This window comes from Callorhinchus milii, unplaced genomic scaffold (assembly GCF_018977255.1).
Source record: "Callorhinchus milii isolate IMCB2004 unplaced genomic scaffold, IMCB_Cmil_1.0 Scaffold2, whole genome shotgun sequence".
In the NCBI taxonomy this organism is placed as follows: Eukaryota; Metazoa; Chordata; class Chondrichthyes; order Chimaeriformes; family Callorhinchidae; genus Callorhinchus; species Callorhinchus milii.
Genome location: NW_024704743.1, coordinates 116659042 through 116683631, shown reverse-complemented (window position 1 = coordinate 116683631; position 24590 = coordinate 116659042). Strand labels below are relative to the sequence as shown.

General features: G+C 41.1%; 1 protein-coding gene across 3 annotated transcripts in view; it reads left to right on the top strand.

Moving 5' to 3' along the window:
• LOC103181045 (serine/threonine-protein phosphatase 4 regulatory subunit 1) overlaps window positions 1–24590 on the top strand; it is a 48746-nt gene that overhangs the window by 15895 nt on the left and 8261 nt on the right. For all 3 annotated transcript variants that reach the window (XM_042346125.1, XM_042346118.1, XM_042346132.1), the window contains 12 exons: window positions 1359–1465; window positions 4033–4175; window positions 4298–4444; window positions 4994–5101; window positions 5555–5620; window positions 8999–9157; window positions 9841–9980; window positions 11546–12105; window positions 18703–18887; window positions 19596–19685; window positions 21015–21104; window positions 23353–23538. In XM_042346125.1, the coding sequence (XP_042202059.1) occupies window positions 1359–1465; window positions 4033–4175; window positions 4298–4444; window positions 4994–5101; window positions 5555–5620; window positions 8999–9157; window positions 9841–9980; window positions 11546–12105; window positions 18703–18887; window positions 19596–19685; window positions 21015–21104; window positions 23353–23538 (1981 nt within the window). The remainder of the gene's footprint in view (window positions 1–1358; window positions 1466–4032; window positions 4176–4297; window positions 4445–4993; window positions 5102–5554; window positions 5621–8998; window positions 9158–9840; window positions 9981–11545; window positions 12106–18702; window positions 18888–19595; window positions 19686–21014; window positions 21105–23352; window positions 23539–24590) is intronic.

Below are 24590 nucleotides of genomic sequence, written 5' to 3'. Positions count from 1 at the left end.
ATGCCTGCCGTACAGCAATCAATCACTTGGCTGTAAACAGCACTTTTGAGTTTTTTCTCCTCATTTTCTGCTATATTTGTCTGTTGCTCACCCGTGTTAGAAGATGCGATAGAAGCTTGCTTCTATGCTTGTGCTGCAATTACTGTAGAAGAGCCTGGGCATCTGGCTCATAATTGGATTTGTCCTCCCTCTATAAAGATCAGCTCCTGCTCTCTGCTTTGAACTTTATTCATAGTTGTGCAGTTAAAGTCCAGCTTACTAATGGGAGAAGGGAACTATAAGAATCGATTTCCTTATACACATTGTCCTATATAGTGGAGCTCCTGCTGGTACTTCTCTACCAGAAGATTGGTGGTGTGTGTGTAGAGCTAGAGAGGGAGAGAAAGAGAGAGGGGAAGAGGTTGATTTGAGGAAGGAGGAGAAGTGGGGCAGGCAACTACAAGTCCTTTGTTCCAAATCCGCACACTTTGACATTTTTCTTTCTGCCCTCCATATTATACACATTAGATAAAGTATATTACTTTATTAGAACCATATAGTTTTTTTTCCTGAAAATCTTAGTGCAGTACTAGTATCTCAAACCCATAGCTTTGTAATTGTTCAAACTCAACCTAATTACTTGGGTAATCTCTCTTTTTTCCGGAAGAAAAGCATGTTTCTTATTAAGTACGATTTTAAGAAGTAGAATATCTTACATTGGGTTAAGGGAATATCTTATCATTGGGTTAAGGGAAGGGCATTATGTTGGCTTTAAATTGTACAATGAGTCAGCATTGCACTGAATGGTAGGACAGAGCCACACCCATGCAGTTCCCCACGTGGTGATTTCTAAATCTTACCTATCCAAGTGAGAAGCCGGGTGAATGTTAGCAGCAATGACGTGGCTGATATCTCACTCTTTTTACCGCCATCCCCACCCTAACCGTGTTGATATTGGCAGAAACCTGTAAGCAGGTTTTGCGTGCGGACTTGTCCAGCAAATTAGCATCAGATTCTGATATCATTCTGAGAGTAAGAACTTTACAAAGGGAAAAAAATTGGCGTTAATGTGTTGAGTGTGTGAAGGTTACTGCTTCTGAAAAATCAAATTCTCCTGTTTTTCTAGCAAAGGGGCCAATCCTCTACCCTGCTTTAATTCATGCCTTGTGCTTTGTTCCACCTTCTTGCTTTCTTCTCTGCAATTGCTGCTCTTTCCTTTGTTGAGGTAGCCCACCAAAACTTCAGTTTAACTCAAGTATTGTGGGTATACGGTGGGGTGAGGTGGGATAGAGAAGAGATGGAAAATTGAAATGGTTGAATTAGACAGGCAAAAATTGATATTTGGAAGTGTATTAAGTCTGATTCTTGCTTTTTAACAGACAAATGGTAGCACGAGGTTTGCTGGATACGCTGAAGGCAGTCAGCGATGATGAAAAAGACTGCCTTGCTGTGCTGGAGAGAATAAGTAAATTAGCAGAAGATCCAGGTAACTTCAAGTATTTTAGGAACTGTCAAATTTTCTTTATTAATTTAAATTAAATATTCGTTCCTAATTATAAAACTTATGAATAGTGTATTTATTATATATATATACATATAAAAAACTATACAATACTTCATTCATTTCATGGCTGTTTGTGGAACATTGCTGTGTGCAAATTGGCTACTTAGTTTGCGCACAAACACACCGTTGCTTCACTCTACAGAATGTCCTGTGACTCACTTTGAGACGTCCTTCCGACACAAACGGCATTATAGCAAATATGAGGATTATTCTCAACATTGGTGACATTTTCCCTTGTAAATAAATAACAAACATTTTATTAATTACTGCATCCGAAGCTCTGAAACTTTTCCTGATGCTAGTAGCATTTTGTTTACTGTTTGAATGTGTGAGGTAATGGCATACAAAACTGTTCAGCACAGGAGAGCATTATTGTGCTGGAGACATGGTGTTCTTGTTAGATTTACTGGTGACTGAACTATCTGACCCTAAATCATGGGACACTAATTTCCACATTACAAATAACCAGGAGAAAACCAATTTGCTTGGTCTTGAGTGCATGCCTGGTAGAAGTAATGCATGGTTATTAGCAAGGAGATAACCAGGAGGTATTTGATAAATGTAATTGCTCACATTTTATTTGACTTGCTGGATATTCAAACTTACTTTAACCCAAAGAACTTTTGCTCACATGATTTAGTCCCTTGTGATTTTAGACATAATACAGGCACGCCTTGTTTTGCAAAGTTGTTTTAACTAGAAGTGACTCTGCAATAACTCCAGCTGGCACTTAGGAACTCTTTTCATTGAAGTGGCAGGGTGGATTTAATAGGACTGGCTGCTGCTCAGAAACAACCAAAGTGCAATTGTTCTTAAAGTTGAGGATGACAATTTCATTTTCTGACATGTGGACATATCCTGATCTCAAGGGAGGGTCCACACAGATCAGCAATATTTTTATAAACATACATACAAGAAAAATGACTGCTTTTTACAAGCAGGCTGAGGCACACAGCCAGAAAAAATGTCTGTCACTGATGGAATTTTTACATCGCCTTTCACTGTCAAAGTACAAGCGACTCTGTCAAATATAATCTTTAGTATTGCAGCAGAGCAGCTGGGAACAATAATGGAGCTGCATTCTTGTCAGGGAATCAAAGTGCTTCCTTCCCTGTATCCTAAATAAAGCTGAAGTTTCATATGGGTCGTGAGACGTATTGCTGGCACTGCAGGGTTTTTAATGCCAAAAATAAATGGGTTAATTCTGAAGTCAAAAAGTAATGAATTTTAGCAATGTTCAGAGCTCTTGGTGCAGTTTTAACAGTGTGACCTCTTGTGGAAAAGTCACTCAGTTGATTCTTATGGCACCAAACTATGACAGTTTTGTCTGTACTGCAAGGTTTAAAGAGACCTTAACTGCAGGATAACTGACATTGCAGGAGTTATTTAGAGAGCATGCAAAGCTACAACTGGCACCCCAGAGGAATTAGTGAAGTAAATTTCTTTGAAAGTATTTTCTTCTCTTTGAATAGGAATAGGCTGGTTGATCCTTCTAGCCTGTTTCGTTATTTTATTGGATGAAGGCAGATCCTTTTTATCTCACTTCTGAGAAGTTTACTACTAATAATATTTTTTGCATTTGATATAGCGCCTTATCACATCGTTGAGACGTCTCAAAATGCTTCACAGAATATATTGTAAAGTGGAATTGACTCTATTTAGTAGGTGAAATATGACAATCAATTTATTAATTGATATACATTACATATAATATAAATTTTAAAATAATTATATTAATTTATTAATTAATTAGGTTCATTCTAAAGTGAAGATTATATCTTTTGTTTTTGATAATCTTACCACAGGGAAGAGTCATCCTCATCCAGTTTTCCCATTTACCTTAATTATTTCAAACACCTCAGCTCCAGGGAATATAACTCAAATTTACCCAAGATCTCATCAGAACTAAATCATTTTAACCCAGATATTAATCTGGTGAATTATTGATGGGTCCCCTCCAAGGATAATATGCCTGTCCTGAGGTTCACTGCCCCAAACTGAGTCTTACTCTCCAATTGAGATTTGACCAGCACTCTCCACGATTGTGACTCAAAGTCAGCAATGGGTAACTAGTATTGGGTGTTTCTCAAAATTATTTATAATTTTTCTGGCGAGTGATTATTCAGCACAATTTATATTTATATATCATGCTTGATATCAGGAGGACATCTCAAAGGGAGGGTTTTGATAAAATATAAATTGTTTCCACTGTTCAGTGAGTCAGTTAAATGTTAGAATTTTTAGAGGGTTGTGGGGACAGGAAAGGCCCTGAAGCAGAATTTGTAATAGCTTTTAAAGGGGAATTTATCAAATATTTGTCTGTGGGGAAAGAGGAGGGAGTGACACTAAATAAGTAGCTCTTCCAGACAGTAGTCATGATATGCTATAAAATTCTATACTATCTGTTGTCGAAAACATAACGATATGATGTATAATTGGTAGAGTTGCCTATTTTAGTGACTATCACAAAAATCTGGCTATTTTTACAGAGCCAACAGTGCGTGCAGAATTGATGGAACAAGTACCTCATATTGCCATATTCTGCCAAGAGAATAGGCCTTCCATTCCTTACGCTTTCTCCAAATACTTGTTACCCTTTATGGTTCGATGCCTTGCAGACCCCAACAACCAGGTAAGACATTTTCAGCAGACATGGACAATGTTGGAATAGAAGATGTTTAATTGATCAACCTTTCATTCAGAGAACTGTAAAATTAGTTAAAAGCATCTAAGCTTGAACTGGTTTGCTTCTAGGTGAGAAAGACCAGCCAGGCAGCATTGCTAGTTGTGCTAGAACACGAGCTAATAGAAAGGTATGATGTGGAAACCAAAGTGTGCCCTGTTCTACTGGATCTGACTGCACCTGAGAGCAATGACGATCTGAAAACGGAAGCTGTAGCAGTAAGTGTAACTACCAAGTTTTCTTTTCACGAAACTAATTCAGTTCTTCAATTCCTATTGAAATTGGAGGTAATCAAGAGCATCAACATCTATTGCATGAATTAGAGAATGGTAGGTAGAATGCTTAGAGTAGAAGGATGTTGTATTGCTTCAGTCTTGGGGGATTTACATTTGCTGCTTTACCTTGTTGAGGAGTATAATATCAGTGGGAGAAAATAGTGATGGTATAGATTGTCCTCACAATGTTGTAAAGTCTGTGCTTGCAGAGCCCAGTGAAATGTTCTTGTTCGGCATTTGATCCAGATAGCATTCTAAAGGTCGTGTCCCGGGGAAGCTTTTATATATTTTTTAAAAAGTTGTGGTTTAAATGTTCAAAATGCTATTGTAAACGCGAGGATTGTTTAGGATATTTATGTGTAGAAATTTCATTTGCAATTCAGGTATTTTGCAAGAGCAATCTTAGCTGAGAGAGCCGTGTATCATCAACAGTATAAAAAGAAAATGTAAACTTAGCCTTATTTACATTGCCTGCATTTACCTTCATTGTAGATAATGTGTAAGATGGCTCCGATGGTAGGAAAAGACATCACAGAAAGATTTATACTGCACCGATTCTGTGAGATGTGCTGTGATTGCAGGATGTTCCATGTTCGTAAGGTCAGTCCATTTGTTTTTACTCAGTTAAGAACAACAACAACTTGCATTTATATAGTGCCCTTCACGCTGGGTAGCAGCCCGGAGCGCTTAACAGTAGCTAAGTCTGACCCCCAAGTCAGAAAGAGAGGGAGTGGGGAGGTGACCATAAGCACGATCAAAAACGAAGGTCTTTAGGCAGGATTTGAAAGTGGGGAGATTGGGTGAGAGAGTTCCGGAGCTTCGGAGCGTAGTGGCTGAAAGCACGGCCGGTGATGGTGGAGCGGAGGGGGTAGGGAGATGAACAGGAGGCCGGAGCCGGCCAAGTGGAGGCAGCGGGTAGTAGTGGAGTGGGGTTAAGCAAGTCGGAAAGATAGGGAAGTGTGAGGGCATGAAGGGATTGAAAACGTTTTAACGTTTAACTGCTTATTGTTAAGACATCTTTCATGCATATAAGAAATCCGACTCCTCTTCCAGGTTTGTGCTGCCAACTTTGGAGAGATATCCAGTGTCGTTGGTCGTGAAGCTACTGAAGAGTTATTGGTAGGTATGAATTTTCTTTGGTCAACCAGATATCTTATAAATCTTAATAAAGCCAGATAGAAGTAAATCTTTGAAGGTGGCAGGTTAGTTAGATAAAGCTGTTAAAAAGTATACGGGATTCTAGGCTTTATAAATAGGGGCACAGAATACAAAAGTCAGGAATAATAATAATAATCCTTGCATTTGATATAGCGCTTTTCACGTCTTCTAGACGTCCCAAAGCGCTTCACAGAATATACTGTAAAGTGAATTGACTGTATATTTGTGGGCGAACGCGGCAGCCAATTGCGTACAGCAATGTCCCACAAACAGTCATGGATTGAAAATGACCAATTTATTATTGTTTTTGGTTTTGGAGGGATTATTACTAGGCGTGTGGAGTAAGGAAACTTACCTAAGGTTTCGCCCTGCCTGGAATTGAACTCCGGTCTCTCACTTGCAAAGTGAGTGCTCTAACCACTGAGCTACAGGACTCCACAAAGTTATGATGAACCTTCATAAAACACTGGTTAGACCTCAGCTAGAGACAGTGTTCACCACACTTTAGGAAGGATGTCAAGGCATTGGAGAAGGTGCAAAGGAGATTTACCAGGATGGTACCAGGAATGAGGGACTTCAGTTATCTGTAGAGGCTAAAGAAGCGAGGATTATTCTCCTCGGAGCAGAGAAGGGTAAGAATAGACTTGATAGAAGTTTTCAAAATTATGAGGGGATTCGATAGAGTGAACAAAGAGAAACTATTTCCACTGGCAGGTGGGTTGGTTACCTGAGGACATCAATTTTAAAATAGTTGTTAAAAGAAACAGAGGGGAGGTGAGAATTTTTTTTACACAGAGAGTTCAGATCTGGAATGCATTGCCTGAAAGGGTGGTGGAAGCCGATTCGGTAACAACTTTTAAGAGAGAAATAGATAATTATTTGGGGAGGATAAGTAGAGGGATTGATTCGGATAGCTCTTTTCAAAGAGCCAGCACAGACATGATGGGCCGAATGGCCTCCTTCTGTGCTGTATAATTCTATGATATCTTGATGTATGCGAAAACTCATCACCATACCTAACAGTATCCAAACCAGACTGAGTTCCATGTATGCCCACCACACATGGAAATTCCTATGTCTGGAATAGAATGCTTTCCCCAGAGGGATGCATCCCGGTTACCCAATTGCAGGGAGCATTAGGTGCAGGTTGGCAAGAGCTTAGGGGCCCCGGTGTGCGTTGGGGTAACTGTTGGAGTTTAACCAGCTAAAACTGTACAGTTTACCATTGAGAGCACTGCCTGACAAGCTTTCTGGTACTATTGGGAGAATGACAAAAAACAAAATATATTTGTTTGAAGATTTTAATTGTACACTCATTCATTGCTTGAAATGTTTATTGTAGTGCATTCCATGAAGACTATTGGGATTCTGAATTTAATAATAATCCTTGCATTTGATATGGAGCCTTATGTTGTAAACATGTCTTGAAGCACTTCACAGTGTAAAGTGTGGTGACTTTGTATTTTGTAGGTGAATGCAGCAGCCAATATGCACACACCAATGTCCCACAAACAGCAAATGAGTGAATGATTAATTTTATTTGAGAGATTGTTGGCGAGGATATCGTCAGCAACTACCTTCTCTTTTCGAATAGTGCCATGGACAGGCAGACAGGATCTGGGTTCAGGCACAGCACTTCCAGCATTGCATTGGTGTGTCAGTCTACACTGCATCAGTTCCAAGTCCTGACATGGGACTTGAACCCACAACCTTCTGACTCTTGAGGCAAGAATGCCACCAACTGAGTCAGTCAGGCTGAATTTATTATGTTGAGCTTTCCAAATGCACTTGGGCTTAATAGATGTGAAATCTTTAGAGTAGAATTGATGGTTAATAAAACTGGTATTTTCTTTCCTGAAGGTATAGGCTTTTTGGGGGTTGGGTGCCAGTTGCCATTCACTATCCATCCCAAGTTGCAAAGTATCCACATGGACAATGAGTTTGGGGAGTGTAGCAAAATGGGAGAGAAAATCTCTGGCAAACCTGTTCTCACCTCGTATCCACAAACTGACATGTTTTAGGCAGGAAGTCACTGGGTGACGAGTAGTAATGTTGGCTGTGTTTTTCTTCTTTCTTGTCTAGGAGTTGCTTACGGTGATTGCAGTAGCCCCGGCTGCTTGTCTGTTGCTTAGCATTGACACCCTTGCCTCTTAGGGTTGAATGTTTTAAATTTATTTACTACCTGTCAAGTTAATTTTTGCAAATTAGATTTTTCTCACCTGGGAAAATTACTTTTAAATTGAAATCGTTCAGATCTAAAAGGATAGGCCTTTTGATATAAATACTCAGACAGTTTGAGGTGAAGGACATTGTCCGGGTTACATAGGATCCAATATAGCAGGAAATCAAAGACAAAAATCATAAGGAATCTGATGAAGATGGACAGATTAATTTCTCCCGTTAGTAACTGGAGAATTGCTTCATTTCTCATCTTCACCATTGTTGGTAGCTGCTTCAGACTTGAATTTTAATTTAAAGGTAAATGCAATCAATTGAATTGCAATCCTATTTGTAGGCAGACATTGGAGGAGAGGGAAGAGAAAATACATGAATATAAATCCAGTTATTTGAGACATGACTCTGCTTGATTACATGTTAACTTGTGCAAGGGTTTTTGAAGATTTGTGTCCAGTATTACAGCACAAGGTCTTTTTGACTCACCACATTAGGCCTTTGACTTGCTACACTTCCTGTTCACTCAGAAATTGACACAAATGCCATCTGTGGTACCCTTCTCGAGCCCATGGAATGCTGATTTCAGCTGATGCTCATCTGTTGCCAATTATTTCCTCTCCTGCTCTTAACCAGTTGAAATAGTAAACTGCAGGGAAGATGTATTCTTCAGAAGGTAGAACTGAGCAGCTTGAGCTTCTCATTCTTTTTGACTTTTTGGCTCTTTTGGAAAAGTTGTTAAATGGAAATGATTCTGAATTTTTTAAAAATCGAAATTACAAAGGTTGCACGGTTTAGTCATTGATCTATGAACTGTCTAATTATTTTTCCTACCTTAGGCAGCTATGGAAATTGTTCTATTGCGACACACATTAAGCAGTTTCTTTTCACACTTTTGTTTTGCAATTTTATTGGCTGACTTCAGAGTGTACTTGAAATAAACCCTCTGGAATATTGTGACGTCAATGTTGTGTTAAACTAGTGTGCTCTGTTTTTAAAAGACCTAAAAACTGAACCTCAGAGTGCATACAGCTGGGACCTTGGAAAGCTCAACAGCTGGAAAAAATAAATGTCCCGAAATGTCTCCTTTCCACTATCGCTACAAAATCCTCATGTAAAATAACATGAAACAAGGCCTAAAATGTTTTTGTTGTTATTCCTGTACAGTTGCCCAGGTTTTTTCAGCTCTGCTCTGATAATGTATGGGGAGTAAGGAAAGCATGTGCCGAGTGCTTTATGGGTGTATCTTGTGCAACCTCTCAGGATGTTCGTAGAACCAAACTGTCTTCACTCTTCATTAACCTGATCAGTGACCCCTCGAGATGGGTGAGTTCACTTCGTTTATTCTGCATCTTTCTCACATTTTGTTCAGTGTACAACAAAATGCACATGTGTGAAGTCATCCTGGCTACAGTTTGTTTTCCCAGTAAATACCAGTTTACATAATTTTGTTGTTGCACACACATCTTTGCTTAGTTTCAACCTGTTTAAATGGGTTATGGTACATTTTCTGATGTTCTGCTTGAACATGTATCGTAGTGTCATTTGCATATGCTATGCATGTTTTCAACTCTTACATTACTGACTTCCACACCCTTGGAAACATTGGAGTAAAAGTAAGGTATTTGACTTATTGTTCCTGTTTATCTCATTTTATTGCTTTTTTTCTAATCCCATTTCTTTGCCTTTTTCATGACTGCATGCTCTTGTACCAAAACTGATTTAAGCTTGTGAGGAGACGTTTAAGTTACTTTACTCTTTACGACATGCCCTTTTTTATTTGATTTGTTTTTAATATGTTTTAGATAGAAAACCAGTCTTGAAGCTTCGCTCACATTCACAAGTTGCATGAACTTCGCTTTTATTCCTTGGGTCACTAGAACTGGTTCTTCTATATTGTTTGTATTCCACACTTGGTTGCCAATCTTCCATCTGGAAACACTGCTACAGACTGTGATGGGAGTTCCTATTTGGCGACAGGGTTTGACATTGAAGTGTTTTATTTCCAGGTTCGGCAAGCCGCCTTCCAGTCATTAGGCCCTTTTATCTCAACCTTTGCCAATCCTTCCAGTGCTGATCAGTACTTCAAAGAAGACCTGCTTTCTCCCAGGAATGTTGTGGAAGGTAAAGGGACAGAGAGTGATAATGGGTGAGTGTTGGGTACAGAATAGTTAATGTATCTATTTGTTATTAATAATAGTTTTGTTAATTTGCTTAATATTTTCTCCCTTTCCCTTTTTCTGTTCATTTTCTTTCCATTTCTGAAGATCTATAGATCCCTTACTTTTGTTTGGTGCACTGTTCCCACTGGTATCTTGGTCCATTTGGCTGTTATCCATGTGCAAATATCGGTGCACTATTCAAATATGGAGGGGACTTTAAAATGGACACCAATGAAGTCTTCACTTGACAACAACAGCTTGCATTTATATAGTGTCCCTCATTCAGGCTAGCATCCCAGAGAGCTTGACAGCTCGACCCCAAGAACATCTTCCCATCGCTTAAGTCCACACATATATCAGTCAAGCCCAGTACTGACCTCGCACAAGATCCACACACTCTACACACAGACACTCGTTCTAATAGGAATCACTGGATAGTAATGAAGATTGAAAGTTTTGATGATGCTTCCCCTCCCTAATTGTCGTCATTGCTACCATAGTTTGGCATTCACTAACTCTATAACCAACCAGGGCTCAAACCTGTAACCTGGTCTGTCTGATTTTTGTGTGGTATCTTTATCCCTTTGGCCATTGGTGTGAAAGAATAGTTTGGTTTGAACTATCAATATAAATATTAAAGGCGCTTTAGAAGTCTGTATTGTATTATCCAAATGGAATGTCAGTAAATGTTTTTTGTCTGATGTATTTTCTCACATATTCTGGCTTGGCATTACTAAAGTGCGTGCCGACTATTAACAATGCCAATTATTCAACTTTTTTTGAAATAGAAAAAACACAGCCAGAGAAATGTAACTTATTCCTTCCTGGTTCGGGTCAGGACTGTACCAGAAATTCCATTTTGTCATAGTTAACATTCCAAAAGTAAGCGGAATATTTTTGTCTAGAATTACTGTCTTGTGAGCCTGAAATTCCCTCCAGATGGACAGCAGTCTGCATCATTATTGGGCTTTGATCTTCGGTAAAGCACACTTTATTTTAACTAGTAGTCTTTTACAGAACTATTGCATGCCTTTTTTGAAACTAGCCTTTTGTTTTAAACCATCAAACATTTTATTAAATTACTAGCAAACTCCCATGTTAATGCTGCTTTGATGCTCCCAAACAGTGTCTGTAAATTAACAAGCCTGTTAACCACTCGTGCAGACTACTTTCTGATCTGTTTCCACATGTCTTTGTTTACCACGTAATTAGGAACATGGTTGTCAGTCGATTGGCGGATTGCTTTTCCAGGGATAATAATCCCTTCAAAAAATAATAATAATAATTGGTCACTCAATCCACAACTGTTTGTGGGACAATGCTGAATGCAATTGGCTGCCTCATCTCGCCCACAAAATATAGTGAATTCACTTACAGTATATTCTGTACTTTGCACTTTGAGACGTCTTGAAGACGTGATAAGGCACTATATCAAATGCAAGGATTGTTATATTATTATGTTGCAAAAGGGATGGAACACTCAAATGGTGTATGAGTTTCCTGTGTAGTGAATGTTGATAACAAATCATATGGCTTTTGTCCTTTGCTTTAGAGTAAAGCATGCAGCAGAACCAGAAGAGATCATGGCTGGGGTTGTGAAAAGTGAGGCAGAAGAACTAGCATCATGCCATAGTTGTGCTGTGGAATCGTTAAGTCCAGAAATTGAACTCTCTCCAAAAGATGAACTAATATCAAAAGATAACAGTGAATGTAGCAGTGATCCTAATTGCACCAAGGCAGCAACCTTGCAGCCAAACTCTGAATGCTTTGTGTGTCCCAAACTCCAAACGAATCCTGATTTAACCACAAGCTATTCATCATATTCAGACAGTGCAATAGTAGTACCATCCCAACAAGAATCCTCTTCAGAAAATGCTGTCATTCCAGAGGACATGTACAACTCATTCCATTACTGGAGGACTCCTATTCCAGCAATAGACCTTGATTTGGAACTACGACCGGAGTCTTCAGATTTGCAGGAAAGCAAAGCTCCCGCGCAGGCAGATGCAGATGCATCGTTTGGCTCCCTGACCTTCAGCACAGCTACCAGAAGAAAACTGGAGGAAATGCTGGAAAACTTAGAACCACACACAGATGACCCGGAAGTAAAAGGTATGAAAAACCATATCGTTTTCATCCCTTGTTAACCCACTCTAGAAATAGTGATGTAATTCCTTTGTATTTTAATCTAATAGAGAAGTCTTAACCATGTGAAGATTTATGCCCCAATGTAATTTGGATTTTTAAAAAAAAATTCCACAAACCAACTTGTATGAATTCTTATTCAGGTCAATCTTTATTCAGAAGTGTTTGAAATAAAATTTATTTTGCTCTGCTATTTAGATTTGTGAACAGATTGTCTAATGTTGTCAGTGTATAAAATGTTGCTGCACTGAACAAGAGATGAAACGCTACTGCGTTTCGTCCACAAAATATACAGTCAATTCACTTTACAGTATATTTCTGTGAAGCGGTTTGAGATGTCTCAAGGATGTGATAAGGTGCTATATCAAATACAAGGATTATTAGTATAAGGTTCCATGGTTATAAGTTTAAATATCTTGTACGCTGTTTGTTTTCTTTTTTCTTTACACTTTGACCATATTAACTTCATTATAAAACATGGATTTAGATGTAAAGTTCTCATTTATTTATGAAAATGTACTCAGCATCTCTATACAACATGTACAATACAGTGTAAAAACTCCATCCACATTCCCTTCGCCTCGCTCCCTCCCTTGCCTCCTTCAAAGTGCATCTCAGAACCTTCCTCTTTGACCACGCCTTTGGTCACCCTCCACCTTCCCCGATCCCGACCCTCAGCTCAGTTCCAAATCCCTGACTGTACAGCGCTTTGGGACGTCGTCCCAACGTGAAAGGTGCTATACAAATGTAATTTTGTATTGTATTGAAACAGTGTGATGCGTCCATAACTTTAGACCCTGTGTTTTTATGGGCCCATGAAAAGAAATGGCTACTGGTGCAGGAAGCCAGACATTTTGTCCTGGGCGTATAACAACAACAACAAGATTCCATTTATAGAGCGCCTTTCACGTCAGGAGGACGTCCCAAGGCGCTGCACAGTTGGGTCATGACCCGAGCAGGGGGGAAATGGTCAGGGTGAGGGGAGGGAAGGGAGGGAGAGAGGAGGGGGAAATGGTCAGGGTGAGGGGAGGGAAGGGAGGGAGCGAGGAGGAGGAAGAGAGTCGAGAGGGGAGCTGAAGGCACGGTCAAAGAGAAAGGTTTTGAGACCGGCCTTGAAGGAGGAAAGGGAGGAAGCAAGGCGAAGGCACTGGGGGATGGAGTTCCAGAGCCTGGGGGCTGAGAGGCTGAAGGCCCGACCACCGATGGTAGGGCGGTTGGGGCGGGGGACGTGGAGCAGACCGGAGCCAGAGGAACGGAGGGTACGGGCAGGTAGGTAGGGGGATAGTAGGTTGGAGAGGTAGGAGGGAGCAAGGCCGTGAATGGCCTTGTAGGTGAGGATGAGGATCTTGAAATCAATCCTCTGGGGGATGGGGAGCCAGTGGAGGCGAGCGAGGGTGGGAGTGATGTGATCGCGAAGCCTGGTGCGGGACAGTACACGAGCTGCAGAGTTCTGAATGACCTGCAGCTTGTGGAGGGAGGTGGCGGGAAGGCCGGCGAGGAGAGAGTTCCCATAGTCCAGCCTTGAGGTGACAAAGGCGTGAACCAGGGTTTCAGCGGCGTGAGGGGTGAGGTAGTGCCGTAATCTGGCGATATTCCGGAGGTGATGGAAGGCGGTGCCAGTTGTGGTGCGGATGTGAGGGAGAAAGGACAGCTCAGGGTCGAACAAAACGCCGAGGTTCCTGACTGGCTTTGAGAGGTGGAGAGTGCAGCCTTGGATGCTGATGGTGTCAGCGCCTGAGGTGCGGAGGCGCTGACGTGAGCCAATCAGGAGGGCCTCGGTTTTTCGCACGTTGAGCTGAAGAAAGTTGTCTCTCGTCCAGGACTCGATGTCGGACAGGCAGGCTGTCAGGACATCGGTGGTCGTGGAGTTGAGAGTAGAGGAGGAAAGGTAGAGTTGGGTGTCATCCGCATACATGTGGAAGTTAACCCCATGTTTGCGGATGATGTCACCAAGGGGGAGCATATAGAGGGTGAAGAGGAGGGGACCGAGGACAGAGCCCTGAGGGACACCACATGAGACAGTACGGGGGGTGGAGGAGAAGCCATTCGTTGAGACGAAGTGAAGACGGTGGGAAAGGTACGACCTAAACCATTCAAGGACAGTGCCTTGAAGGTTGAGGTGGGAGGACAAGCGGTGGAGTAGGATAGCGTGGTCGACCGTATCGAATGCTGCCGATAGGTCGAGGAGGACGAGGAGACAGAGGGAGCCCTGGTCACAGATGGTCAGGATATCATTGGTGACCTTGACCAGCACTAATAATAACTGTGGTTCCACGGGATGCCAGTGCTTTAAGCAAACTTACATTATAGTCTCATTTATTTGGTTTTAGTGGAATTTTTTTCCTATTTCCTCAAACATGGAATTACATAACCATACAATGTTACACAAAGACTGTTTGGCCCTTTTAAGTCTGCACCAGTGTTTTTGTGCAGATGAACCACTTCATCTGATTCCACTTCTGCTTTCTACCCAATCCCTGTAAGTATTCTTTGAGCATCTGTGTAATTCTCCACTGGGGGGTGGTGTGTTTGTTCGCCGGTGTGTCTAGTGCTATGAGAATCAATGTCAACATTAAGCAAGACTGAGAACTGAATTAAATCAATTTGACAACATATAGCATATAAAAAGAATTTTGGCATTCAGGTGACGTGCAACTAACTGTAAACCTTGACAAAATTACTGCCTTATTACTGCTGCTTAGTCTGCATTGTGTATGTAATTTTCTGCCCATCTTTAATTCCTTCCTCTGTGGCCTCCCCAATGCAATCCCATCAGGCTACTGGGCATGGTAATCTGACCATCAACATCCTTTGATTTTTACGTAGGGGCCTCTTGTTTTTTTTAAATACAAATCTACGTGATGACTCAACTGATATTGAGAACGTGCTGCATTGGGAATGTGCTTATTGTTTCACAATCCAGCACAGCAATTTGCACATTTGTAAACTCCATTGTCACTTGTGCTCATAAATCTCAGAGAATGTTTGAGTGCGCCTAGTGTATGTGTGTGTTTGTACTATAAAACAAAACAAGGATTTTCAGCATAAAGTGGACATGGGTAACGTATACATAAATACACCCGAGCTTTATTTTTAGGCGGTTAATTGGAGTCAATAAAATCCCAGCCTGAGTTATAACAGGGTCACATTAGCCGGTTTCACTGTGCTTGTGCCCAGTTAGTTGGCTTCCTGGGCTGTTAAAAAAAAGACAACATTCACGTCATCAGGTCATTGTCAATGTCACTACCTGTGTACTGCTCTGCACATATGATCTAATAACCTGGAATTTGGCTATTTGTAGTAAGGCGCCAGCTGACTGCACACATTCGCAGTGAATGGGGTTCACACCCAAGTCACGTTACAAACAGGCTTACGCTATATTAATCTCCTTATTTAAAAAAGGACATACTTGCCCTAGAGGGTGTGCAGCGTAGATTCATTAGGTTAGTTCCTGGGATGAGGGGACTGACCTATGAGGATAGGCTGAATAAACTAGGGCTATTTTCTCTAGAGTACAGAAGAACTAGGGGAGATCTTATTGAAACATAAGATTCTTAAAGGGCTGATAAAGTAGACACTGAGGGTCTGTTTCCCCTGGTAGGAGAATCTATAACCAGGGGTCACAGTCTTAAAATTAAGGGTCAGCCTTTTAGAACAGAGTTGAGGAAACATTTCTTCACTCAGAGGGTCAGAGGGTAGTGAATTTATGGAACACTCAGTCCTTGAACATCTTCAAGGCTGAGACTGATAGATTTTTAAAAAATAGAGGGATTAGGGGATATGGGGATAGGGCAGGTAATTAGAGTTAGGTCTGAAGATCAGCCATGATCGTATCGAATGGCGGGGCACAGGCTCGAGGGGCCGAATGGCCCACTCCGGCTCCTAATTCTTATGTTCTTATATTGAAGCACGTTATAATGGGTCTGCATGTAGATGAGGCCCATAGTGTATAGTAATGGATAATATTGTGAAAGTTTGCAGGGCAAAGACATGGCCTGACGTTTTGAATTGATTAGCAGTCAAAAAATTATGAATAAACAAGCAGTCAAAGGACAGGAAAAGCAATCAATGTGCAGTGACTCCACAATATATGTAAATGTTGGAAGATCCAGTTATAAAAGTAACCTGGCAGACAGATTAACCTGGCCACAGGGTGGCTGAAGGCACGGTTGAAGAAGAGGGTTTAAGACATGCCTTGAAGGAGGCAAGGGAAGGAACGAGGTTTTGTGATACTACTGAATTAAACCTGGATCCCGATTTCAATTGTGCAGTAATGCATGGTGCATTGTATTTAGCCATTACCACTGAAAGTTCGTTGGATTCTAGGAATGTACCCTGAGAGGCATTCCTTCATTTGTGAGCTCCAAGATATAATGGCAGCAAGTCTTGAGCAATCATCATTGAATAAGGTCTCCCTTACTGTTGCATTATCGCCAAGATTGCACTAGAATTTAAATAGACTAGAGTAGAAGTGTGGACTTTCAAGGACAGGAGATAAACTGGTGTATTTTGTGCCTTTGTTTGTGAATTTGGGATCTTTACAGCATTTGCAGGAAATAAAATCAGCCGTATAGTCCCATTATATTATATAAGGTGATTATTTCACACACCCCTACCACATATTGAGTTTTACATGTAGTGAGGTTGTATTGTATAGTGTTCATGAAGAGCAGGAGAAGTTTTAGCACTTTGGGGTGTCCTTCTGACGTGGAGGGAGCTATACAAATGTAATTTGTGTTTTATTATGTGCCTCATAAAATCAAACCCTGCTGACCCAATTGGTGCTGAGGAACCTGCTACCATTGATCACTTCCCACTTGGCAAAATTGTGCCTTTGTTGATGAATTAAGAGCATATCATATCCTGCAATGTGCTACTGGTACACCAGTAATGGCTAACCTAAGCAGTTTCAGTAAAAGCTTAGAAAAAGGTCACACATATTCTGTAGTTAATGCATGTCATATGGAAGTAACAAAAGTGTGCATGTATTGCATTGTTTAAAGTTCTTAAAAGCCAAGTAGTTCCTTCCTCTGCTATCATTCCTCAAGGCGAGGTGATTGTGGGTCTAGTTTCAGAGGAAAGAGGTCAAGTGCTTCACCACAAACAACAACTTGCACTTATGTAGCGCCATCAGGGTAGCATCTCAGAGCGCTTAACAGTGGCGGAGCTCTGAGCCGGGGGGGGATGTGGCCGTAAGCACAGCCGACCCGGAGGGTTTTCAGGTGGGACTTGATAAAGGGGGAAAGAGGAGGCAAGGCGGAGGGATAGAGAAAGTGTTCCCGAGTTTCGGGATGCAGTGGCTGAAAGCGCAATCTCCGATGGTGGGGGGGAGGGTGTGAGGGATGAGCAGGAGGCCAGTGCCAGTCGAGCGGAGGCCCCAGATGGTGGATTGGGGAGTGGAGAGGTCGGGAGGTGCCAGAGAGTAAAGGGATTTGAACACAAGTGTGAGGATCTTGAAGTTGATCCATTCAGTGATGGGGAGCCAGTGGAGCCTGGCCAGAACTGGTGAGATGTGGGTACGGAGTTTGGTCTGGGTAAGTATGCAGGTGGCAGAGTTCTGAATGAGATGGATTTTTTGAATAGTGGAGCTGGGGAGACCGGTTAGGAGTGCATTTGAGTAATCCAGGCGGGAGGTGACAAACACATGCCCGAAGGTTTCGGTTGTATTTGGCGTAAGGTACGGTCGCAGGCAGAGATGGAAGAAGGTGGTCCTGGTTAGGGATCGAATTTTGGGGAGGAAGGAGAGCTGGGGATCGAACTGGATGCCTAGATTGTGCACTGGTTCAGTGAGCATGAGGGAAAGCCCAGGGAGGTTAAGGAGTTCAGATCCGCAGGAGTGAAGATGTTGCTGGGACCAAGGCGTATGGCTTCTGTCTTGTCCACATTCAGCTGCAGGAAGTTTGCACTCATCCAGGCCTTGATGTCTACCAGACAAGCTGATAGAACATCAGCGGACCTGGAGTGAATACCGGAGGAGTCAAAGTAGATTTGTGTGTCATCCACATACATGTGGAAGTTTACCCCATGTCTGCGGGTGACATCGCCCAGTGGGAGCATATACATCAGGAAAAGAAGAGAGCCAAGGATGGAGAACAAAGAGGAAGAAGGTATTCCTTCCAGAATACCAATTCTGCCATTTTCCCATTAGATTTAATTGTTTATTAAATGAGTCCAGTGTTTTACCCTTTAAGCTGATTCAACTGGCAATCCTTCTGTTTAAATAAATGCTTTCTTCTGTCTGCTCTAAAGTTGCCATGAACTTGAGTTCTCTTGGCATATCTGATTGTATTGTTCTTGGTATTACTCTCTATATCCCACTGAGCATCTCTCTCACTCCTGAGATGTATTCAATTCAGATGTTCGTGCATGGCTTATTAGAGAGCACTGGCATATAAGTTAAAGCCTACATGCCCTCTATTTTTAGGAACCCAGAGTCTGTTTAACATTTATTTCTGAAATGATCATGGGAGCAGAAAAATTCTTGACATTCATGTATTCATTTAAGAAATGGCAATTCTGAAAATGCAGAAGAAATTTCACAATGTTTCTTTTTACCCTCAACAGCACAAGTGGATGTTTTAACTGCTGCCCTCCGAGCTTCCAATCTGTCTTCAACATCAAATGAAGTGGCTTCTGCGGAACTACCAGATAATTCACTCGAGTCCCAAGAAGATCCCATGATATCCAACTTACTAAATTCTGATCCAGAAGATGTGCCTTTAACTGCTGAAATTTCAGCTGCTTTTGAGGTGGGATTTTTTTTTAGGAATAAGTTTGCAGTCAAGGATTTAAAGTAACATCATTGGTGAAATCTGTCAGCGTGACAACATTTAATTAGAAAACTGCACAATGTCTTCCCCAATGGTTGAATTCAAGAGATCACGGTTGCTATTTAGATTGCAATTGAAATGCTGTATTTTGATCTAAGTTTGCTCTAATGCTCAGTTAGTAAACTGCACTCAGCTGTGTAATTCAAGGCTGGTCTGGTTCACTATTTGAGGCATTCATTTGGGAACCCAGATGTAATCAAATGTAGCGTTCCAAGATCTAAGAATCAAGTTGGAACTGGCATCTTTTCTGTGATGTCAATTGTTTGTCTGCTCCACTTATCAATCAATTATTTAGGTGAGATGTTAAACAATTGTGTCTGCTTGTTCTGGTGGATGCGAAAGATCCCATATTTTGATTTCGAAGTGCAGGGAGATTGGCTGTTATGTTTGGTTTGATTATGGCTCATTGCGCAAAGCGCTTTGTATGGGCTGTTGAAGCTTGATGAGGCTCTACAAATGTATGTATTTTACGAAATGTCTGGATATATACGCACTTTAAAAAAAACTTCCAATTTATCAGTGAATCCTTGGTTAGTTTATTTGCATTAACCTGTTGAATTTCAAAAGTTCAGGAATGGTGAGTTGAAACTGTAATTTTCACCCTAGTTTATTGCTGTTGGTTTACAGGAAGACAGCGTGTATGATCACCAAATCCAAACTACATCTTCCTTTGCAACAGTAGTAGCAGATGACCGGGTGTTCACCTATTTTGAGACGGTAAGAGATGGCAGAAAATAGTTCAGTAGGGAGCAGTGTTTGAAATGTATTAAAAGGCATCTTTAAAGAAGATGGAGTTATCAGCCGGGCCACTAGACGGAGCACTGTACTGAAGCCAAATGCAATATTTTGTTTTAAGGTAAGAAAAGCTGCATTACCAGCTTCATTCATGATACCTTGCTATCTGGTGTAAGAGAACTGGTTCAGCAAGCTAGGTAATATCGTAACTGAGACTCTTCGGAAGCTCTGATTACATGTTAGGAGGGCTGGATATTAACTCAGACTATGCAAAGGGATTTAAAGCAGAGAGATAAGTAACTTAAATGTTTTTTTTTAAGCTTTATATAAGCTTGTGGTTTATTTTCAGCCAATATTTTTCCTGCTTCTCTTGAAGCCTTGGGGTGGTAAAGTTTAAAATAAGCCTTGCTCAAGTGGCTATTTAACTATGAGGCCAGAGTATGAATGTCAGCAGAGTGTTTAGCAGTATTACAGATGACTGGTTTTGCCAAATTCTCACTTGATATCCACATGAGCTTTACAGCTTGAGTAATAGGGAGTGGGATACCTTCTCTCTCTCTTCCTCCCCTACTCGCTCCCCCTCAAATAGTGCACTCAGATTAATTTCAGCACCTCAACTGCTACCTAAAATGAGACCAGCTAACTCAGCACAGACTGGGAATAAAACCAGTGACCCCTTTGTGCAGTTGATTTTGTTGAAATTTTTACATTAAAGGTTGAGTTGTGCTGATCAACAATTTATGTACACCAGTACATAAAATGGTGATGTTCTACTCTGTGAAGCTCAGTGTGCCATCAGGCAGAGGCTTTCCCCCATTAAGCTATCAAGGAGAACTAATGCACTTATTTAGCATCATAGAATATTACAGCACAGAAGGAGGCCATTGTGCCTGCGTCGGCTCTTTGGAAGAGCTCACAATCAGTCCCACTCCCCAGCTCTTTTCCCCATATCCTTGCAAATTTTTCCTTTTGTTTGGTAAAACCCCTTTGCAGGTGCACAGGATCTAACTAGAGGTTTTGAGAGCCACGAAGGGGGCATTTTATTGGGAGTGAAATGTACAGGAAAGGGTTTTGTCTCAGTGCTTGCAGACATTTTGAAATGTATGCATACTCATTATCAACGCTTTCCTCACAGTATTAGGTCCAACCACAGCATAGCTGGTGGAGCAGTAGCTTCGAGATTAAGAATGTGAAATGTTAATGTGTGCTCATTCTTCCTAGCTGTGTTTTGGTAACTTTCTGATCTGGTCCTTGATGCATATTAAGCAATATTGTTGTCAAACCAGCTTCTTGTCACGTTTCCTTCAACAGAACCTAGAGGGCAGGCTTCAATTCATCCATGATCATTCCAGCAGGAGAAGAGCCAGCAGTTCCGATGAAGAGAAAAAGTCCAGAATTCAGGTAATTAATCAGGAGCAGAGCTTCTTCTTAATTTGTAATCTTGAAGTGAAAATAAGTAGATTACATTTGGATGATTTCCATCCATCTATATATTGTTTTGGTCATCAGCATGCTTAAGAGTCTCCGAAACAAACCACTGAGGCAGAGTCACAGGGGCAAGTCTCTTTACCAAGGTCCCTTACATTGAGGACCTGGATTAAGCAATTGGTGTTGAATAGACCTGGTACATTGCATTGGATTTGAGCTCCTAGAACATCAAGGCTCATCATGAGTTGTATGTAGGTCCTTCTACCACATCAACCAGATAGATGTCTTGTCAAATAGCTGATGAGGAAACTTTGAGGCTTGAGGCAGCTGCTGCTGGAAGATGTTACCTGGAGCTGGGGTTCTGAACAGATACTTGTATATCCAGGCCTGGGTCCTCTCCTTGATTGACTGGCAGAGAGGTAAGCACCTGCTGCTAAAGCTCTGCACTTCCAACTGAGGAAATTAAAACTCAATGATTGGGGTTTGTGTCTGGGCTGTGAGCAGGAGGATGATGGCGATGCTCTTGTACATTTCATGCTGAATTTTTTTTTGCTGCTCATCAGGAAGCTCCCCTCCCATGGAGTTCCTGGTATCCACTGTCCACCTAGTGAGGCCTCAAACCTGCAATCTTGGATTTCCTATGTCCAACTAACTAGTCATTAGAGTAGCCTCCTTGAGGCTGAGCTGGCTCAAAGATGAAGTGCTTGGTAATGGGATATTGGAATTAACTCATTCCTCCATGATGATCTCAGTAGCCTGATTCCTGAGCCAGGTAGGTCCACAGTACTTTAAGGCACCATGGATGTTGGTCCAATCAGCCTGTTTCATCGGCACAAACTGAATGGATAGACATCCCACTCGGCTTCTCTTAACCCTGCACTCCAGAGTTTTTACAGCTAAGATGGTCCTAGCTTGATAAGCAATGGAAAGCTGCGTTTTTAGCTGGTTAAGCTCAAAGTATCCCAAAGCACACTCTGAGGTTCCCAAGCCTCGTCTCTTGCTCATACTCTGTGATTTGGTAAGTGGGATGCGCCTTTAATTTGCAGTTTTTGTTCAGCGAAACGTCTTGAACGTAACCCCATGTGAATTAAATATTTGCTTTATTCTTGACATCTGTTCGGCACATGTAAATACTTCAATGATAATTTTCATTAACTCTAATGAAATTGTAGCTGTCTGTACAGTCAGTATAATCCAATTTACAGTCTGCCAATGTGATCAAGTCTGCTCCATTGTTAAATTATTACTGAAAGATTTATTTTCAACATTTCCTCACAGAAAAATTAAATCATATTTGATGCTTCTTTAGTTGATGCAGTTGCTGAGCAATGCTTTGCCTCTTTTTCCCCCACCCCTCCCCATGTCCTAACTACTCTGTGAAAAAATGTCTTCTACCCCACTCCCCCCCCCCCCCCCCCATTTGCTTGTTTCGCTAACTATCTTAAATTAGTGCCCTCACTGACTCATCAATTTCTCACTATTGACCCTATCATATCAGTACCCTGACTGAACCTCAGTAATGTGTATTGTGTTGCATTATGTCAACTTTGGTATTGATACTAATAATTAATCATTAAATATAATAATAATTTGATCACTCACTTCACAACTATTTGTGGGACACTGCTGTGTGCAATTGGCTGCCACGTTTCGCCCACACAATACTGTCAATTCACTTTATAATATATTCTATGAAGCACTTTGAGACGTTTCAAAGATATGATAAGGCACTATATCAAATGTAAGAATTATTATTATCAAAACCCCTCATAATTTTAACAGACCATTTGTTCCCTCTGATATTGCGTCTTCCCCAGTTCGTTTTTTTACTCTCTTTGCAAGTCACTGACCTGTGCAAGGGTTGGGTTCTGCAGATGGTCACCCTCTGTACCACACACCAGCCTTTCTTTATGAACCGGCTCAGATAATGAGTATTGGTTCAATTGTAGTAGTATCTCTGTCTCAGCTAATTTCATTATCAGCAAACTGCACAGAGCAGGACTCTCCAGGAATGTATTACTCAGTTTCACTTTGGGCAGTGAGTTTTACAAACTAATGGAGGGAATGGTGGTAAGGTTATGTATTTTGAGGGAAAGGGTAGCAACTTGAAAAAACTTTAAAAAAAAACTCAATCCTGTCTTGAATATTATTACATAGTAACTTTCTATATTATTGTAATGCAATTTATTTCAAAACTTCTTTTCCCTCCCAACGTTTTCAGGATGTTATCCCACAGCCATTGCTAGATCAATATCTTTCAATGACCGATCCCTCTCGTGCACAAACAGTTGATACAGAAATAGCGAAGCATTGTGCGTACAGTCTCCCTGGTGTGGCACTCACTCTGGGCAAACAAAACTGGCACTGCCTGAAAAATACTTATGAGACTTTAGCATCGGATATGCAGGTACCTCAAGTGCAAATTTCATTGCATCAGTGTTATGCTTTGTGAAAATGTAAAGACATGAGCCATTTTCTTTTGTGTTTTTTGGGGTGTTGGTGGGGGGTGGGGGCGCGGGGGAAGAGAAGATTACTGGCCCAATTGACTAAATGCTGGTACAGAAACTTTAATTGGAAGAAAAGTACAAATTATGCAGCTTTTTCTGTTTTCAAAACCTCGTCTTTTTGTGCTTTCTGTTTTTCTTCATGCACCTCAACGATCCAAAATTACCCGATGAAGACTTATACAAGGGTATTGTAGAGATTCTGGCTTTTCTTGTGTTTTCTCCTGCTCCTGTTTCTCTGTGTAGCCACACTGGCCATCCTCACAAAGCCTTTGTGCTTTGTCACAGTACCAAAACTCCTTCCAACTTCTCTTTCTCTCTCTTCTTCTCCCCCCACCCCACATCTCCCTTTCACAAATCATTGAAAGCACAGGATTCCCACTCTTATACATACAGCAGCTTGATAGACTTGTAAGGGATATTTTACTGGTCCTTACTTGAAACTAGCAGGTCGTAGGTCTCAGATCAGTGACTAATGACTGTGTATACATTTGCTCAAATGTACATTTAAGTGTAATGGCAAATGAAAATTAAACTGCTTCAACATGCATGTATGAGAGAAATGGGAATATAGTTATATAGGGAGGCTGAAGGCTCCTAAGGAGTACAAACATCACCACAGATTAGTTGGGTTAAACAGCCTGTGTTGTGGATGCTATTTAACATACATAAGTGATACAATTATTAATATATACAATATTAAATTACATTTGTATAACGCATTTCACGCCGGGAGGATGTCCCAAAACGCTGAGCTAATATGAATGCTGAGACGACATGAAGGGGGCTATGCAAATAAATATAACATTTTTACTGAGAGAGGGAATCTTGTTTCACCCATAGAATCTTTTGAGTTTAAATCTATTAAATAGTTGAAGCAGCTGAATAGGGTATATAAAATGTGGGGAGTCCCGTGAAAAAAATATTTTTAAAATATCCTAAAAGAGGATAATAA